Consider the following 18920-nt stretch of genomic DNA (forward strand, 5'->3'; position numbering starts at 1 on the left):
ACATGTTTCAAATGTATCACCGAAGACTGAAAAATCATCCATGAAAACTTCCATGCATTCTTCTATCATGTCGTGAAAAATCGCCATCATGCACCTTTGAAAGGTTGCAAGGGCGTTGCAAAGTCCAAATGGCATGCGTTTATAAGCAAAAGTACCATAAGGGCACGTGAATGTGGTTTTCTCTTGATCTTCGGGTGCTATTGGAATTCGAAAATATTCGGAAAAACCGTCAAGAAAACAATAGTAACTATTTCCAGCTAATCTTTCCAACATTTGATCAATGAAAGGTAAGGAAAAGTGATCTTTTCTGATGGCGTCATTTAATTTTTTATATTCAATACAAACAAGCCATCCTGTTGCAGTCCTAGTAGGAATAAGCTCATTTTTTTCATTTGTGACGACAGTTATGCCACCCTTCTTAGGTACGCATTGAACTGGGTTTACCCATGGACTATCAGAGATTGGATAAATTAAACCTGCATCTAGCAGTTTAATAATTTCTTTCTTAACAACATCTTGCATATTAGGATTTAGTCTTCGTTGGCGTTGCACATACGTTTTATGACCTTCTTCCATAAGGATTTTATGTGTGCAATACAAAGGACTTATGCCTTTAATATCATGAATCTTCCATGCAATAGCTGGTTTATGAGCTTTTAGCACAGAAATGAGTTGAGATTTTTCATTTTCAGTAAGAGAAGACGATATTATTACAGGTAATTCAGATTCACCATGTAAATAAGAATATTCCAAATAGTTTGGAAGTGGCTTTAACTCTAATGTCAATGGTTCTTCTATCAATGATTTATATCGATATCTGTCTTCTTCTTTTAGCATTTGAATTTCTTCTGTTGTTGGTTCATATCCATTAGCCATAAGTGTAGCTAACATTTCAGTTTCATCAATTGGTTCAGTTCCTTCTCCTAAAGAACATTCTCCTGTTCCTTGTAATTCTGGAAATTCTTCTAACAATTCTGCATGTGAATCTATAGTTTGAATATAATAGCATGTATCATCTGCAGATTGCGGTTGTTGCATTGCTCTATCAACTGAAAAGGTAACACTCTCGTCCTCTATACTTAGGGTCAGTTTCTTACCAAACACGTCTATTATTGCTTTAGCCGTGTTTAAGAATGGTCTTTCTAATATGAGAGGAACTCGAGAATCTTCTTCCATATCCAGAATAACAAAATCTACTGGAAATACTAAAGTACCAACTTTAACTAGCATGTTCTCCATTATCCCTCTAAGATATTTTACTGATCGATCGGCTAGTTGTATGCTTATTCGTGTTGGTTTTAATTCTCCAAGGTCTAGTTTATCGTATAATGAATACGGCATTAGATTTATACTAGCACCTAAGTCTGCAAATGCTTCTATTGAACTAAGACTACCCAGAAAACATGGAATTGTGAAACTTCCTGGATCTGATAGTTTTTCTGGTATCTTATTCATCAGCACTGCAGAACAATTTGCATTCATAGTAACAGCCGAGAGTTCTTCCATTTTCTTTCTATTTGTGATTAGATCTTTCAAGAATTTAGCATATCTAGGCATTCCTGAAATCACATCAATGAAAGGAAGATTTACATTTATCTGTTTAAACATATCTAAGAATTTGGATTGCTCGGCTTCAAGTCTCTCTTTTCTCATTTTACTAGGGTAAGGAAGTGGTGGTTGGTATGGTTTAACATAAGGTTTAGCCTTAATTGTGTTATCTTCATTAACCTTTTCAACTACCGGTTCTGTTTCCTTATCTTGCTCAGGCTGTGGTTCTTGTGGAGTAGGAATAGCTTCATCAGAGATTACAGGCATTTCAGGTGGTTTAAGTGTGATACCACTTCTTGTGGTAATGGCTTTAGCTGTTTCATTCCAGGGGTTAGCATTTGTATCACTAGGCAGACTTCCTGGTTTTTTTTTCACCTATCAACCTTGCTAGGTTACTTACTTCTTGTTCCAGATTTTGAATAGAAGCTTGTTGATTTCTAAATGCTTGAGCATTTTGTTCATTGTTTTGTTTCCGAGATGTGAAAAATTAAGTTTGAGATTCAACTAGCTTCGACATCATGTCTTCTAAATTTGGCTTTTTATCATCGGTTTGTGGTGGTTTATTTTGAAAAATAGGTCTTTGCTGGTTGTAAGTATTATTGGATACTTGCTGATTACTAGGACCTTGTTGGTTGTTGTATGGAACATTTCGGTTATAGTTCTGATTTTGATTGTAGATTGGTCTTGGCAGTTGATAATTATTCTGATAATTATTTCCAGGCCTTTGGTTTAGATATGAAACATTCTCTCTTTGTTCCATTGTTGGTTCAATACTGAGACAATCTTTTGTCAAATGTGGTCCTCTACACTGCTCACAACTAATTCGTATCGAGTGAATATCTTTAGTCATCTTTTCCATTCGTCTCTCGACAGCATCTATTTTTGCGGAAATGGAATCAAAGTCATGGCTAGAATCGGCTCTAGCTGCTTTAGATGATCTAATGATATCTTTTTCTTGGTGCCACTCATGTGAGTGGGAAGCAGTGTTATCAATAATTTTGTAAGCGTCAGTTGCGGTTTTCTTCATAATGGAACCACCAGCTGCTATATCGATGTCTTTTCGTGTAGTGATGTCGCATCATTCGTAGAATATTTGTACTATTTGACAAGTGTCTAAACCATGTTGCGGACATCCTCTTAATAACTTTTCAAATCATGTCCACGCTTCATATAGAGTTTCATTTGGCTTTTGCGTGAACGTAACAATTTCTCCTTGAAGTCTCACGGCTTTAGATGCCGGAAATAATTGTTTAAGAAAATTTTCAACTAAGACGTCCCATGTATCAATCGCCCCTTCAGGTAACGATTCTAACCAATCTTTGGCTTCTCCCTTTAAAGTCCAGGGAAATAACATGAGATATATTTGTTCATCCTCAACTTCTCGGATTTTAAATAAAGTACAGATCCTATTAAAAGTACGAAGATGTTCGTTTGGATCTTTCTTCGGCGCACCACTAAATTGGCATTGATTAGTTACCATGTGTAGGATTTGTCCTTTGATTTCATAATCTGGTGCATTAATGTCAGGTTGAGTAATTGCGTGACCTTGGCCAATGCGTTTAGCTCGCATTCGGTCTTCCATACTTAGAGGTTCCAGATTCTCCATGATTATGGGTTGTTCCTTAACAATCTCTGTTTGAATGATTGGTGGTTCTGGAGGAAAGATTAATGGTTCAGGATCTCTGGATTGTCCCTGAATATCCTCCGGATTCTCAATTGTGAGGTCGGGTTCAAAAAATGGATTATCGAAAATTTGAATTGGAGTACTTGGTCGACTGGATGACGATTCTAAAGAAAAATCAACCGCGACAATATTGGCTAGATGTCTTGATCGAGTTACAGGTGGTGAACGTATAAAAGGTGGTGAACGTTTTGCTTGGTGCATTCACTGAATATCCTATTAGTTATAAAATATAAAAATTATATAAGTTATCAAATTAATAGACTTTTCTGCTTTTGCCCACGTTTCGAATAGCCAATAGATGCAGCAGTGAGCCAGAACCCTTTAAATCGGAAGCTCACAACTCAGCTACTAACAAATCCAACTATTACTACGAAGCATAAAATTTGGATGTCTATCAATTTAACCACTTAAAATAATTTTTCGTTGAAATTTAAAGAAATTTTAGAGAAAAAATAGAAAATTCTATGTCCTAAAAACTAGAGTGGCGAAAAATAAGAAAGAAAAAGAGTGCGTCAAAAAACTTAAAAGTCTAAAAACTAAGAATTAAAAGTTGCGTCTAAAAATATTAAAGCTTAAAAGGAATTCTATATTCAAAACAGTATAAACCTAAACAGTACTAAAATTTATAAAAACGGCTTCGCAAAATTCTAAAGCACCTAAATCTTAGTCTAAAGAAAAAGTACTTAAGGGATTTTACGGCAAAGCATAAGAGTCTAGAAATAAAAATAACTATGGCAAAATATTAAGTTTAAAACTAAGTACGAACGAAAAATACAAATATTACGCTAAAACAAATAAAAAGATACAAAATATAAAAAATATACTTAAAGTTGTAAAAAGTACAATTTTTATAAAAAATATTATTTTTATATTATTTATTTTATAAAAGTATTATTTTTTTATATTAATTAAAACTAAATTAAACTTAAAATACAAATTAAATAAGAAAACTAAAATTAAAAACTAATTAAAAAAAAACTAACCCTAAATAGGGTTTTAATTAATAATAATTATTATTATTACTCCGTAATTATTGCAGTTGGCAGTCAAACCTGGCGTGTCAGACAGGGCCATGCGATCGCATGGTCTGAGCGTTTTAAATCCATGCGGTCACATGGATTAGGGTTTCGGGCCAGGATTGGGCTGCTACAGTACTTTGGTCCGAGTGATTTTATATTTTTTTTAAATATATAGAATATTTATATAAAGTAAATAAAAACTTAATTGTTAAAAACTAAAAATAAAAATAGAAAAATTTATAATTTTATAAATTTTTATCAATCTCTTAAAAATATATATATTTTTATTTTTCTTTTCTTTTTAAATTTTTGTATTTGTAATATTTAAAACGTATTTTTATAAAAAGAACTAAATAAAATTTTTTTTTATAGCGTTGCGCTTTCGGCGTTTTAGTGTCCCCGGCAGCGGCACCAAAAATACTTGATGTGCGTAGAGGTGTATACAAAATAGTTATATTTTTACAAGGAAATATTATTAAATACGATACAATTTTACACAAGTTATTTATTTATTTATTTATAGAGTGGATATACCTAAATCTTGCTACAACACTTATAGGCAGTGTACATAATCGTACAGTAGTGTAGTTTTTAGTAAGTTCGGTTCGTCCACAGGGAACTTTCCAAGTTTAACGCTATATTTTTAACTTATAATTGCAAAAATACAAAAATATATATAAGTAGTATTATTATTATAAAAGGGGGTTTTTACCGTTTAATGACCGATTTGTCGATTTTAAAACTTTAGTCGTAGTTAAAACCTAATGTAAAATATTAAAAATAAATATAACTTAAATTAAAGCGTAAATTAAATAACGATAATGAAATTGCGATAAATAAAAGTGCGATAAAATAAAATTGCGATAATTAAAGAGTACGATAATTAAAAGTGCAATTAAATACAATGACAGTAAATAAAAGTGCGATAATTAAAAGTGCAATTAAATATGAAATAAAGAAATTATGCTTATTTAAACTTCCGTAATCATGATGTTTGACGTGTTGATTTTAGTTTATTCCCATGGGTTAATTATCCTTTATCCTGGATTAGTTGATATGTCCATACGGTTTTGTACATAATAGTCCATCAGTCATAATCATAAAATGCGGAAGTCTTCGTCAAATTATTCTTATTCCCGAAGTCAAATATTCCAACTAATTGGGGATTCGAATTGTAACAAGGTCTTAATACTTTGTTTAATGAATACACCAGGTTATCGACTGAGTGTAGTCCAAGGTTTTACTACTTTGTTAATAATTACACCAATTACCCTTGAATGTAATCCACCCCTGTTTCAACAAGTCTATTAACTATTAATCCAGTTCCGTGTTCGGTAAAATGAACAATTATTGGTATTTATAGATATCCCGCCCACCGTGCCCAGTCAAGCGTATGTGGTTATTTATAAATACGTCAAATTATAACCTTTATATTAAATTAACGAGGTATCGTTAAGTTAATATAAAACCCATTAATAGCCCATAGTCTAATTTCTACAAGTGTCGTTCTTTATCCAAACCCCAATTATGGTCCAAAGTCCAATTACCCAATTTTAATATTTAGCCCAACATCACGATTACTTCGGCATTAAATAAGCATAATAGTAACTTAGCTACGAGACATTAATTTAAAAAGGTTGAACATAACTTACAATGATTAAAAATAGCGTAGCGTTACACGGACAGAATTTCGACTTACACCCTTACAACAGTCGCTAACATACCCTTATTATTAAAATTAAAATTAAAATTAATATATATATATATATATATATATATATATATATATATATATATATATATATATATATATATATATATATATATATATATATATATATATATATACGTTGATAGATAGGAAGAGAAAAGGATGTGTTTTTGATCAACCAAAACTGCGAATTTATAGGACCTGACCCTCAAAATGGGGCCATGCGATCGCATGGATTTTACTCTTCCAGGCCATGCGATCGCATGGCCAGCTGGAAGAGCTCATATGTCTTTGTTTGCATCTTGCCGACGGTTTATAAATATATATATAATATATAAATAATTTTAAGAATTATTTAAATATTATATTATATTTATGTGCATAGTTGACTCGTAATTTTTAGTCCGTTGCGTCGAGCGTTGAGAGTTGACTCTGGTTCCGGTTTCGGATTTTCGAACGTCCTTGCGTACAATTTAATATCTTGTACTTTGCATTTTGCGTCTTGTACTCTTGTAATTTCGAGATGTTTATCATCAATAATTTGAACCACTTTGATTGTACTTTGTACTTTTTAGCTTTTTAGTCGTTTGCGTCTTCAATTCGTCGAATCTGTCTTTTGTCTTCACCTTTTATTATTTAAATGAATATCACTTGTAAATAGAACAATTGCAACTAAAAGCTTGTCTTTCTTGAGGGATAATGCTATAAAATATATGTTCGTTTTTAGCATTATCAGTGTACCTGCAACTTCCCATGTTGAAAGTATTGTGACACAAACTGTCCTTGAGGGTATTTCTGTTACTGAAATACACAATAGTCTTGAACCACAACCTCAATTAAGAAGGTCTAGTAGGCAAACTGTTATTCCATCCAAGTACAAATATTTTGTACTCAATGGAAATGTCAAATATGATTTAAATACGTATTTAAACTATTGTAAACTTGGTTCAGAAAACTATTGTTTTGTTTTTAATCTTAATAAAGGACATGAACCTAAATTTTTTTATGAGGCATCATTAGATCAAAATTGGGTTCGAGCCATGAATGATGAAATAGAAGCTCTAAATAGAAATAATACCTAGATAATTACTGATTTACCTTTAGGTAGAAAACCTATAGAATCCAAGTGGGTTTATAGAATTAAATATAAGTCAACTGGTAAAATAGATAGGTATAAAGCTAGACTTGTAGCTAAAGGTTATAGTCAAAAGGAAGGTATTGATTTTGATGAAACTTTCTCTCATGTTGTTAAGATGGTTACTGTCAGAATTGTGATTACTATTGCTATGCAAAATAATTGGTCATTGTTTCAGATTGATATTAATAATGCATTCTTATATGGTGATTTAATTGAAGATGTATATATGTCTCTTTCTAAAGGTTATTTTGATAAAAATGATAAAAGAGTTTGTAAGCTTGTTAAATCTTTATATGGTTAAAAGCAAGCTCCTAGAAAATGGAATAAAAAGTTTTGTGATGCTTTATCTGAGTATGGTTTTGAACAAAGTGTTAATGATTATTCTTTGTTTACAAAATGCAATGGGAGTGAACGCATGTACTTACTTGTATATGTTGATGATATTATCTTAACTGGTAATAATCCAGAAGATATTGAAAATTGTAAAACTTTTTTGAAAACTAAATTCAAAATAAAAGATTTGGGTAAACTTAAGTATTTTATTGGAATTGAATTAGGTGAAGAAAATGTTTGTTTTGTTCCATCTCAAAGAAAATACTGTCTTGAAGTTATTTCTGAATTTGGTTTATTAGCAAATAAGCCTGCTATTACTCATATTGAAACTGGAATTGTTAATGTCTACAATTGATAATTGTTCTTCTTTTGATTTTCACTTAGCAGACATTAGTTTATATCAAAGACTTATTGGAAAATTGATTTATATTACTTTAACTAGACCTGATACTGCTTATGATGTTCATTGTTTAAGTCAGTGTATGCATGCTCCTTTGAATTCTCATTGAAAAGTACTTTCAGAGTTTTAAGATATTTAAAGGGGTCTCCAAGAACTGGCATTACTATTTCAAAGTGTGATAATTTTTCTATATCTGCTTATGTTGATTCTGATTATGTAAAATATTGTATGCAAAGAAAGTCTGTTACAGGTTTCTGTGTTTTTCCTGAAAATTACTTAGTTTCTTGGAAAAGCAAGAAACAATCTACTGTATCTAGATCATTTGCTGAAGCAGAGTATAGAGCTGTTGCTTCAGTTACATGTGAAATTGTTTGGATTTTGAAAATTATTGCAGACTTAAACACTAAAACTATTTTACCTGTTAATGTTTTTTGTGACAGTAAGTCTGCATTGCAAATTGCCAAAATCCTGTTTTTTATGAAAGAACTAAACACTTCGAAATAGATTTACATTTTGTTAGACAAAAATTCTCTTCTGGTATTATTGAAACACATCAAATTTCTTCAAGTGATAATATTTCTGATATTTTTACAAAAGAGCTCACTGGTTCACAACATAATGAGTTGTGTAAAAAACTTACTTTATCTGATGCTTTCCATGTTTAGATTAAGGAAGGGTATTGAAATTATATTGTAATCTAAACATGGATTATTTGTTATCTTTGGATCCTTATTTTTGGGTTAAGTAAACTGCAGGGACCTTCGAGTCATTTCTGGAAGATAAGTTTGGTGATCAAAGTGAAAACAATCAAACTTTGTTGTTGAACTTCAAGAGTGAACCAGAGGGGGCTGAAGTGAAATTTAAGTTATTATATAATCTTATTTATTTTTTAATTTATTCATTATTCTGTATTTCTGTTTCTTCTTCGTTCGATTGTTCTCTCAAACTTTATTAGGGTTTCATAGTGTATTGATTCGATTACTATAAACAACTTCAAATCTGTTGAACTTGTTTGTGAGTGACTGTGTGAACCTTTGTTTAGTTACAATCTTTGATTGTAATTAGGGTTTTTTGTTTTTTTTTGTAATTGTTCAACTTTCTGTGATTGGAAGATTTACTTCATGTGATTGGAAGATTATTTCATTGTGCATTTGTTCAAAGATTTTGCTTAAACTAAAAATGATAACTAATTAACAAAATAAAGATAGATTAACTCGACGGAGACAAACGTATTCACTTAATTTTTTCTCCCCGGTCTTGATTGCGTTTTAAGAATCGTTCAATTATTGAGTGGTAATATTAACTTAGGTTGGTGTTCCTTTCCTAAATTAGAATATTAATATAAAAGCATGACCTAATTCTGTCATATTGTAGTAAAATCTAGGCAACATTAGTGTCCCACACGTGTCAATCATTCATTTTTTTTTATTTTTTTGGCGAAAAGAAATATGTAATATAAAAAACGATATATTCATCGAAGCGATGAAAACTACCGATAAGGATTACAAAGAAAGAAAGGATACAACACACTTGGAATAATACAACAAACAATCCTATTGACAAAGTAAAAAAAGGATTTTGTTCCCAAACGTAAGCTTGCACACCATGAACGAGCTTGAGCTTAATAATTCATAGAAATGTTACATAAATGGTCCCTCCACAACTTTAAATGATCAAAATATCCTTTATTACATAAATGGTCCCTCCACAACTTTAAATGGTCAAAATATCCTTTATTCTCATTTTGTGGATTTTTAATTAAATCGTTATTTATTTATACTCTTGATCATTTCGTATGAAAGCAGCCGTGTATGTGTGCAATACGTTCCGTCGAACAAATTTATTTGCTATAATTAATAATTTAATTTAATTTGGCGGGAGAAGGAATTAGTATATGGCGAACAAGTTAATTAGTGAAATGGGTCTACTGCCCAAATCAATTACCAACATATTTGCAGCTCGCAATATCATTACCGCTAAGGTACATACATTACATTTATTAATTATTAATTAATAGATACTAAACTACTAGTAATCGATCTATCTATAGTATATTTCAAATCCTATTTTTCTTTGATTAGGGTTTATGTGTATGTGTTAAATCGAACCAGTTGAATTCTGTTTTCGTGCTTTTAATAATTAGGTTACTAATAATGCTGTTAGTACACTCTAATTCAATTCATTTTACTTAATTGAACATTTGGTGAATGAAGGATATGACATCAAAAATCATGTATGTTGTTACTGTAATTGTTACTATTTTATTATTGTATCAAATGTTATTACTATTTATTAATTATTTTCTAAGTTCCAAATGCCAAGTTGCCAACAATTTAATATCATGCCCTTATAAGTTCATAGAAGGAAGTAAACACAAATGTTTGTATAGACCAATTATAATAAACATATTTGTTTTAGGAGAATATCATCTATAGTTTCTATTATATTGCTAAAATGATGATGTCATTATTATGATAATTCCTTTGTTAAGAAAAAATCAAAAAGAAAAAGAAAAAAATCTAAGCATGGTGAGTGATGTCATTATTTAAATAATTTTAAATTAAAATTAAATCTTATTAATTAATTATTATTATTAAATCAATAATTATTTTAATTATTAAAATTAAATAATTTTAATTAATTATTTTGAATTGAGTACGAGAAGGTATATAAGTTAGGCAGAAGGAAGCCAATTCTACATTTTTATTTTAATTTATACTTTTAAAATAAAATTACAACCGATATTATCTCTTATGATTGGATGTGGATTGTTTAATATGCATTTTAGGTGTTTGATGAAATGTTCAGCTGACGAGTTTCTTAGCCGGACTGTGTGGTTTCACGGGTCATTAAACTAAATAACTTCAGCATTTACGTTCACTTAATACCTAAAACATATCATTAAACTGTTTCATTTAAACAAACCCGTGATTCCACGGGTCATTTCACTAGTATTAAACATATCTGTTATTACGTTATCGTTGATTAGATTCACGGTTTCACAGTATTTTATGCAATCTAATGTTTTTATTTTATTGGTTAGGATGCATTATCCTTGACTGAATTTGAGTTGATGGAATTGTTAGATGTGAGTTTGTCAGAAGTAACATTTGCGGTTTCTCTCATTAGTCAGATTGCTTCTCCACCATGTCAAACGGTAATTAAGCTTACTCTAATAGCCCTAAGTTTAATTATTATTTTTTTGGCACCAAATGTCGAATTGTAGCATCTTTTTTTAGGTTTTGGGTGTTTATTTATTAAATCCTTTTATGTTCTATACATAGTATGATCTGGTGTGGTGTATATTAAAGATAATGCGAGTGTTTTATGATGGTTTTAGGTTCAATCCATACTTGAGCAACGTATGCAAAATGAGTATCTGACAGGTCATCTTCCAACAAATTTAAAGGGTCTCGATGCAGCGTTATCTGGTGGGCTACCTTTTGGTGCTCTGACAGAGTTGGTTGGGCCCGCAGGAATTGGGAAAACACAAGTATTCTTATTAAGTTCATGCTCATGATTATAGATACATTAGTAGCCGTTTTAGTCCCTTAAACACTTGATAAAAGGTTGCAAAAAATCGCTACTCAGAGTACTCGGTCAGGACTTTTTAGGGAGTACGCAGAAACTCGGGGAGTCCTCGGATGTTGACCAAGGTTGACTTTGACCGATTTTGACTGAGTTTGACCAAGGTTTACCGAGTACTCACCGAGTGATTCTGAGTTTTCCAACCTTGCACTTTAATCATGTCTTTTGCTTATTGGTTTAAAGTCTTGAATTTGCAGTTCTGTTTGAAGATTTCTCTTTTGGCTGCATTGCCATCTTGTTACGGAGGATTGGATGGTCATGTAATATATATTGACGTAGAATCCAAATTTAATTCGAGAAGGTATTTATGATTTGAACGTAGATTTCAAATAATTATATCTGTTTTTTTTTTCTTTTTTTTCTTTTCTCATAATAGGTAAATAGATATTTTTTGTGTTCTTTGCAGGTTAATTGAAATTGGTCTTAGTAGTTTTCCCGAAGTATTTTGCTTGGATGGCATATCAAAAGAGGTATGCTTTGTATGTCTTACTAATAATCCACATGTTTTTTTCTTTTCTTCTTTTTTTTTTTTTTTTTTTTTTTCCAATTCCTTTTGTTTTTTTTTTTTGTGTAGATGGCAGGTAGAATCACAGTTTTAAGACCTGGTTCGCTGACTGAGTTCACTGAGAGGTATAAGAATCTACTTTTTTTTTTTTTTTTTGTCTAAAATTGTCCATTTTTTTTGTGTTTTAAGTTCACTTCACTTTTAATTTTCGTGTTTAAAACTTGAGATTTACAAAAATATCGTTTGCAGCTTGCAAAAAATCAAAGTTTCACTCCTCCAGCATCAAGTGAAGTTGCTAGTCATTGATAGCATGGCTGCTCTTGTTTCTGGGTTAGTTAACCTCGTAAAATTAAAATTAAATTTATATCATTTTTATTAATATCAATATTAATTTTGTTAAAGAAATGTGCATTGCACTTTATTTAGGGAATATGATCAAGGGCCTCAAAGGCAACATCCATTGGGTTGGCATATATCATTTCTTAAGTAAGTGAGCCTAATTCTTTCCAGATTTGTTTTTCTGTTCAGATTTGTTTTATTAAATTGATTGCTATGTTTTAATTGAATTTTTAAGATCACTTGCTGAATTTTCACGAATACCTGTGGTGATGACAAATCAAGTAAGATCTCGAAGCACTAATCAAATCACTCGGTATTCTTTTGAAGGTACAAAGTCATCATAGTTTTAATAAATATGTTTTTAGCAAGTTTCCACTTTATCTTAATTAATTAAATAGTACAAAATCATGTTATGCAGGAAAGAACAGTGTGAGTACTACAAACGATGATAGTCGACAATTTGATTCTCATCTTGTGGCTGCTTTAGGAATACACTGGGCTCATGCTGTCACTGTTCGCCTTGTTCTTGAGTCTAGATCAGGTTCATTCAACACTTCTCAACACATGTAATTAAAGGTAGCAATGTCGACCCATTTACTACAAATGGGTCGGTTATGGTTTTGTTTTATGTCAAACGGATCTAACGGGTCAAATCAATGAACAGAGAAAGCTAAACCCGCTATTGATTTGTAAATAAAGGTAGCAATGTTGACCCATTTACTACAAATGGGTAGGTTATGGTTATGTTTTTATGTCAGACGGGTCGAACAGCCCAAATCATTGAACAGAGAAAGGCAAATGGGTCGAACGGGTCAAACATTATACAGAAAATTCTGAACCAGCTATTGACATGTAATTAAAAGTAGCAATGTCGACCCATTTACTACAAATGGGTTGGTTATGGTTATGTTTTTTTGTCAAATGGGTCGAACGGCTCAAATCACTGAACAGAGGAAGTCAAATGGGTCGAACTGGTTAAAGTAGTGTAGGTCCTGCAAAAATGGAATCCAAATATTGGTCAATAGTTGTGCATTATATATATCATTTGTGAGTGTATCTAAGATCTTTTTTTTTATTTTTTTTGCAGGCCAACGATTTATAAAAGTGGCAAAATCTCCAATGTCGCCACCTCTTGCGTTCCCTTTTAAAGTCACTTCGCAGGGAATAATATTGCTTAATGACACCGGAGTAGAAATGATAGGACCGCAAATTAATGCAATCGATCATCAAGGTTTGTTTTAACTTTATCTTGTTAAAGTAATTTTATTACTCACTGTAATATTGCCCTATATTTCACTCGGTATATAACATAAGCTCTTTTTTGTTTGTTAAGAAATACAAGTAGCTTAATAAGCTTGTTCATGATGAATTGCAGGTCACAGTGACATAATTTTATCGTAGCGATGAACTTTGAAGATCCCATAAACAAGTCATGCTTGATTCCTCCAAAGTTGTTTTATATATTCATACATTCTTAAGTGAAAGTTGTAATGTTGTTTCAAATATCTTAAAATCGTTCAAGTATATCAAATTATTACAAGTCCTTTTTAGCCACATTTTAAGAAAGTTCAAGTATTTTAATTAGTAGGAACATATGGTGAATATTTTTTGAATTCAAAATGCCAAACGTACGAGTTTATACCTGTCGAGGTTACCAATGAGAGTGAATATTTTCTTCATCCGTAACGGCAAATATATTTTCCCTGATATACGTACTAAAACTGGGTTATCCTTTAACACCAGATCACTTGTGATGGTTAAATGTCTTTTTAAAATACAGGGTATGTAAAACCTTATTTTTTTCAGGCAAAAGTAACGAATACTTTTATAAAAACGAAAACGTTTTCGAACAGAAAACGAATTCAACGAGAAATACAAGAAAGAAACACTAATGAAGTTTGTACCTAGAAAGCGGCTAAACAAAAGAACTATCTATACCGAGCCTCATCTAACCTAAAACGATCTTGAACCTTACTAACAATTACTGACAATCTATATCAAAGGACAACGAATCCAAAATGATGGTACGACTCATGAACCCAATAAAGACGAACTCAAATATTTTTTATGAACACTCCGAACTTTTCCATTTCGGCGCCTTGAACCAATTTCGACTTTCGCTTATGATGGTTTTTAGAAATTACCGGTGCACGTGGAACTCACTAGATTTGATAGGATTAGCCGAAGCCGGTTCGCTCTCGGTCATACAAGTCATCATAGCATCGAAAGCCGTGAAAGCCTCGACGGTCATTTTAATCAACCCCGTGACATCATTCTTCTTATCTAACTTCCTCCCCTTGAACAAAATTTTGAATAGCTTCCCCGCAATCCAAGTCTTCCTCGTAATCGATGAGCTTATAAGTATCCGATTTAGAAGCGTCTTTCCTTTAAGTTGAAATTACTATTGCCCAATAAGTTACGGAGTGTTATTGCACATTGTATAAACGATAAGGATCTATTCTGACAGTATTTTATTCTTATCTTTTTTCCGTATATATTCTGAAAGAACATAAACAACTGCAATCATAATCGCAATTTTAAAGCAAACAAAAGAAAGATGCCTTTGAAAATGGTGGACGCAACCTTATCAACCTTCAATTCTGTTTTTGAAAAATTCAAATCTGAAGCACCCAACAACAAAAGCAATCTCATTTTGTTTTTAGCCGATAATGAACCTTCCACTAATCTCAGTTGGTGCCCTGGTAAAATTTAATAATTTTGAAAGTTGTTAGATTTATATATATTTTGCTGTTATTATTGAACTGTGTTTGATCCATTTTATCAAATTAGTAACTGCTGATATTGCTATTACAGTTTGTGATGTGAACCTTTATTTATGTATTTATTTGAATTTTAAACCCAGGGTTATTGTTTTTGACTGCATATTGTATGTTTGATCTCAAAAGTCAAACTTATCAATATATGATTTTAGTACCTTTTTTTTTTTTTTTTTTTTTTTTTTTGAGATAAATATTATGAAAATTGAAGTATCCAGCAATTCAAGAATCAAGATACAGTTCGACTCGATTGATTTGATATTTATTCAAGTAGAAAAATGAGTTTGAAACATACAATGACCTAAATTTGATCTTAGAGGGTGTTTGGGAATGCATATGCTTATACCTTATTGCTTTTTTAAAAGCAAATCGCACTTTATTGATGCATATGCTTATACCTTATTGCTTTTTTTTAGCTGCATGATCTTTTGACTATCGAATTGAATTTTTTCTTTTTTGAGTAAGCGAGGAAACCCTCCTATGAACGAGCACATTGGCTCCCCCATAGAAGGTAAAACCTCGGGTAATCAAGCCCCCGAGCGCGAGACATGGTACTGGGTGAATTGCGCATTATGCGCACCCTCTAGTCACACTCCCTTTTTGAACAATTTGGCATAGCCATAATTGAACCTGGGTGGTGTGCTTCATTGAGCAACTCGGTGGTCACTCAGGCAAGCCTGCATGGTTATCGAATTGAATTTTTGTATTGTGAAAATTAACAAAAACCAACCCGAACCACCCTAAGAGTTTTAATTCTTACCATGTGAAAGCATTTATCTCGTGTTAATCTAATGCTTGTATTCATAAAACGCATATGCGTTCATGAGATTTAAAATTAATCTTTACATGGTTTTCACATGTTGCTTTGGTGTTCTAATCACATTTATTTTCATCAACAGATTGTGTTCGAGCTGAACCAGTTATATACAAGAAACTTGAATCATCTGGTGATGATGTGGCACTCCTGAGGGCTTATGTTGGAGACCGGCCTACGTGGCGGAACCCACATCACCCATGGAGGGTCGACTCAAACTTCAAGCTTAAGGGAGTCCCGACTCTAATCCTTTGGGAAAATGGTGAGGTTAAAGGTCGGCTTGAAGACCATGAAGCACACGTCGAACGCAAGATTGATGCACTTATCGCCTCCAAATGATATTTCAAGTGTTCCAAATCTGATATATGCTGAAAACTATGTTTTGACTTGTTGACCAGAAATAAATTGAGGTTATGAATGTTGAAAACTACTCCGTATGTTTTTAGTTCAATACTATGAATGTTGCCATGTTGGTTTCAATTTCTCCCATGATGATATAAATCGAGTTCCCTTGTGAGATATGTGTGTTTATACCAGCAAAAATAGTTCATTCCCTATACTAATGGACCTCATTTCTGTTCATAATGTTTGTATTTATATTCATTTTGATCTTGTGTCGTACACGTGAGTATTATAAATAGATGATTGAGCATGTATTTTAGCACTTGTATTGTGGTTATTAACGCATGCTCTAGCATGTAGTCCGTGACTGATTATTGCTGAGAAACTATAAGATTTTATTGTGAACACAAGCACTAAAATTGAAATGTATACCATACTATTTGATCTTGTTTACATGAATGGGGAAATATTAAGGAGAACAGAGGCCTTCTATTTGTTGAAGTTAGATCAAGATAAGTCGTTAATATAAAATTATAAATGTGCCTCATCTAGTGATCTAGATCTGAATCAGTAAAAGAAAAGAAAAGAAAATAAAATAAAATAAAATAAATACTGTACCTTCCCCATACTACTGACATTCTATCAATTATGCAATAAACAGAACATGAACTCCCAAGCATGTTGCAAAATGTCCTGTATTTTCCATTTCCTTATGACAAACATGATCATAAATATATACTGTTAAAATGCAATGCAAATTTGGTATTATAAAATAATATACATGTAAAATATCTAGATATTAATATGTATAAGAAAATATCTAGATATTAGAAAATAAAAGAAAAATCTAGAAAAAAAAAATATAGATATTTGTATAGAAATATCTAGATATTTATCCATGAAAATATCTAGTTTCTAGAATGTTCAATGGGGTAGTATAAATATGGGTGATGAGTAGTTCATTTGTGTAAGGAGTGAGTAAGTGAAATGTGAAGTAGAGAAGAAGTAAGAAGTGAAGAAGAGTTAGAAGTAGAAGTTGTGAAGAAGTAAGAGTGTGAGTTGAGTCCATAATATTGTAATTGTTTCTTTGTATTAATAAAAGTGTTCTTTGTTAAGTTTCCCGGTTAAGCCTCAGTTTGTGTTTAAGTTCTTAGTGCACTTGTGTTGTATCTATTATATGGTCGGCTTTGCCGCCTAAGTGATAGATGGTCGGTTATACCGCCTGAATGATATATGGTCGACACTGTCGCCTAAGTATTATTGTGCACTAAAGATTTATAAAATTAAAGGCTAACCAACGTCAAAGTGTTGGTGTAGTGAGTGAGTATAACCTAGGTCCTCAATAGTGGGTGTGTTGGGCTCGTCGAAGCTTACAACAATTGGTATCAGAGCGGGTCGTTCGGGACCATTTCTAGTGGAGGAAATCGGTAAACATTGAACGTTTACATAGACTTGTTTTCACCAAGGCTCTAAGGGAGATTCTGTCGGAGCACAGTTAGGAACTGTGAAAGCTCATCGGTCAGGGACCAAGCTTATTGGACGTTGGACGTCATGATGGCAGATCTTGCAAGTACGGGCAGTGGAATCAAGAGTCTCAATAACCGTAACTATGGTTATTGGCGGACTTGTATAGAATCCTACCTACAAGGACAGGATTTATGGGAAATAGTTGCTGGCAGTGACACAACGCCTCCACCGAAAGAAAATGCTGAAGCCTTAAGAAAATGAAACATCAAGGCCGGGAAGGCTTTATTTATATTGAAGACTACAATCGAGGAGGATCTATTGGAGCAGATCCGTGACGAGAAAACACCAAAGGCAGCTTGGGAAACTTTTGAAAAATTATTTTCAAAGAAGAATGAAGCACGCCTCCAGCTCTTGAAAAATGAGCTCGCGGGTATCTCACAAGGAAGTCTGTCTATTTCTCAGTATTTCACCAAGGTGAAATCTATCTGCCGTGAGATATCTCAACTTGCTCCTGAAGAGAAAGTAAGTGATGCAAGGATGAAGAGAATTATCATCCACGGCTTAAGGTCCGAGTATAATGGATTTATAGCCGCTGTGAGAGGATGGCCTACTCAACCATCATTAATAGAGTTGGAGAATTTATTGGCTAATCAAGAGGCATTAGCCAAGCAGATGAATGAAGTAACCATAAAAGACGGAGAAGATGTGACGACCCAGGAATTTCCGACCAAATTTAAACTTAATTCTAATTTAATTCCGACACGATAAGCAAAGTCTGTAATATTTAAGTCTCAAAAACTTTGAACTATGTTCATGTAATCAATTACTCTTTGACTGCTCTCGACGATTCACGAACAATTGTGTGTAAGTAAAAATGTATATATTATATAAATATAAATATTAGAATATATAATATTTTGATTTAATAAAGTATACTCTAAATATTTGAAATTTAAAATATAAAATAGCAGTTAGGATAATTAAATGCTATTAATATATATAAATATGTATATGTTATTATAAATTTATGATTAAATAGATATAAAAAAAATATTTGTTATAATTGCTTTTATTATCACTAATAACAATATCTGTATTATTAATATTACAGAAACATGTAACTTGTTATATCTTCATTATGATTAGATAATATTACTATTAAAATATGTAATGCTCATTATTATATAATATATTATGTGATGCCCCGTACAAAACCATCGTGTACGAATCATCAACGACAGGATCATTACAAGGT

At 32.1% G+C, this 18920-nt stretch overlaps 2 protein-coding genes across 3 annotated transcripts; both read left to right on the forward strand.

Moving 5' to 3' along the window:
• Positions 1-9648: 9648 nt before the first annotated feature.
• Positions 9649-13847, forward strand: LOC139876943 (DNA repair protein RAD51 homolog 2-like). 2 transcript variants are annotated; one of them, XM_071864341.1, is made up of 12 exons: positions 9649-9814; positions 10877-10990; positions 11174-11326; positions 11619-11722; positions 11828-11891; positions 11996-12051; positions 12176-12256; positions 12353-12412; positions 12501-12592; positions 12684-12806; positions 13353-13496; positions 13641-13847. In XM_071864341.1, exons 1-12 carry the CDS (start codon positions 9728-9730, stop codon positions 13664-13666), a joined length of 1104 nt encoding a protein of 367 aa, XP_071720442.1. In that variant the 5' UTR covers positions 9649-9727; the 3' UTR covers positions 13667-13847. The 2 variants fall into 2 exon arrangements, with proteins under 2 accessions (XP_071720442.1, XP_071720443.1); XM_071864342.1 differs by lacking the exon at positions 13641-13847 and having other exon boundaries at positions 12684-12841; positions 13353-13485.
• A 955-nt stretch (positions 13848-14802) lies between these two features.
• Positions 14803-16463, forward strand: LOC139877417 (thioredoxin-like protein Clot). The gene is made up of 2 exons (XM_071864847.1): positions 14803-14967; positions 15942-16463. The coding sequence occupies exons 1-2, from the start codon at positions 14823-14825 to the stop codon at positions 16193-16195; spliced, it is 399 nt and encodes a 132-aa protein (XP_071720948.1). The 5' UTR covers positions 14803-14822; the 3' UTR covers positions 16196-16463.
• Positions 16464-18920: the final 2457 nt, after the last annotated feature.

The sequence above is a fragment of the Rutidosis leptorrhynchoides genome, chromosome 11 (assembly GCF_046630445.1).
Source record: "Rutidosis leptorrhynchoides isolate AG116_Rl617_1_P2 chromosome 11, CSIRO_AGI_Rlap_v1, whole genome shotgun sequence".
Lineage (NCBI taxonomy): Eukaryota > Viridiplantae > Streptophyta > Magnoliopsida > Asterales > Asteraceae > Rutidosis > Rutidosis leptorrhynchoides.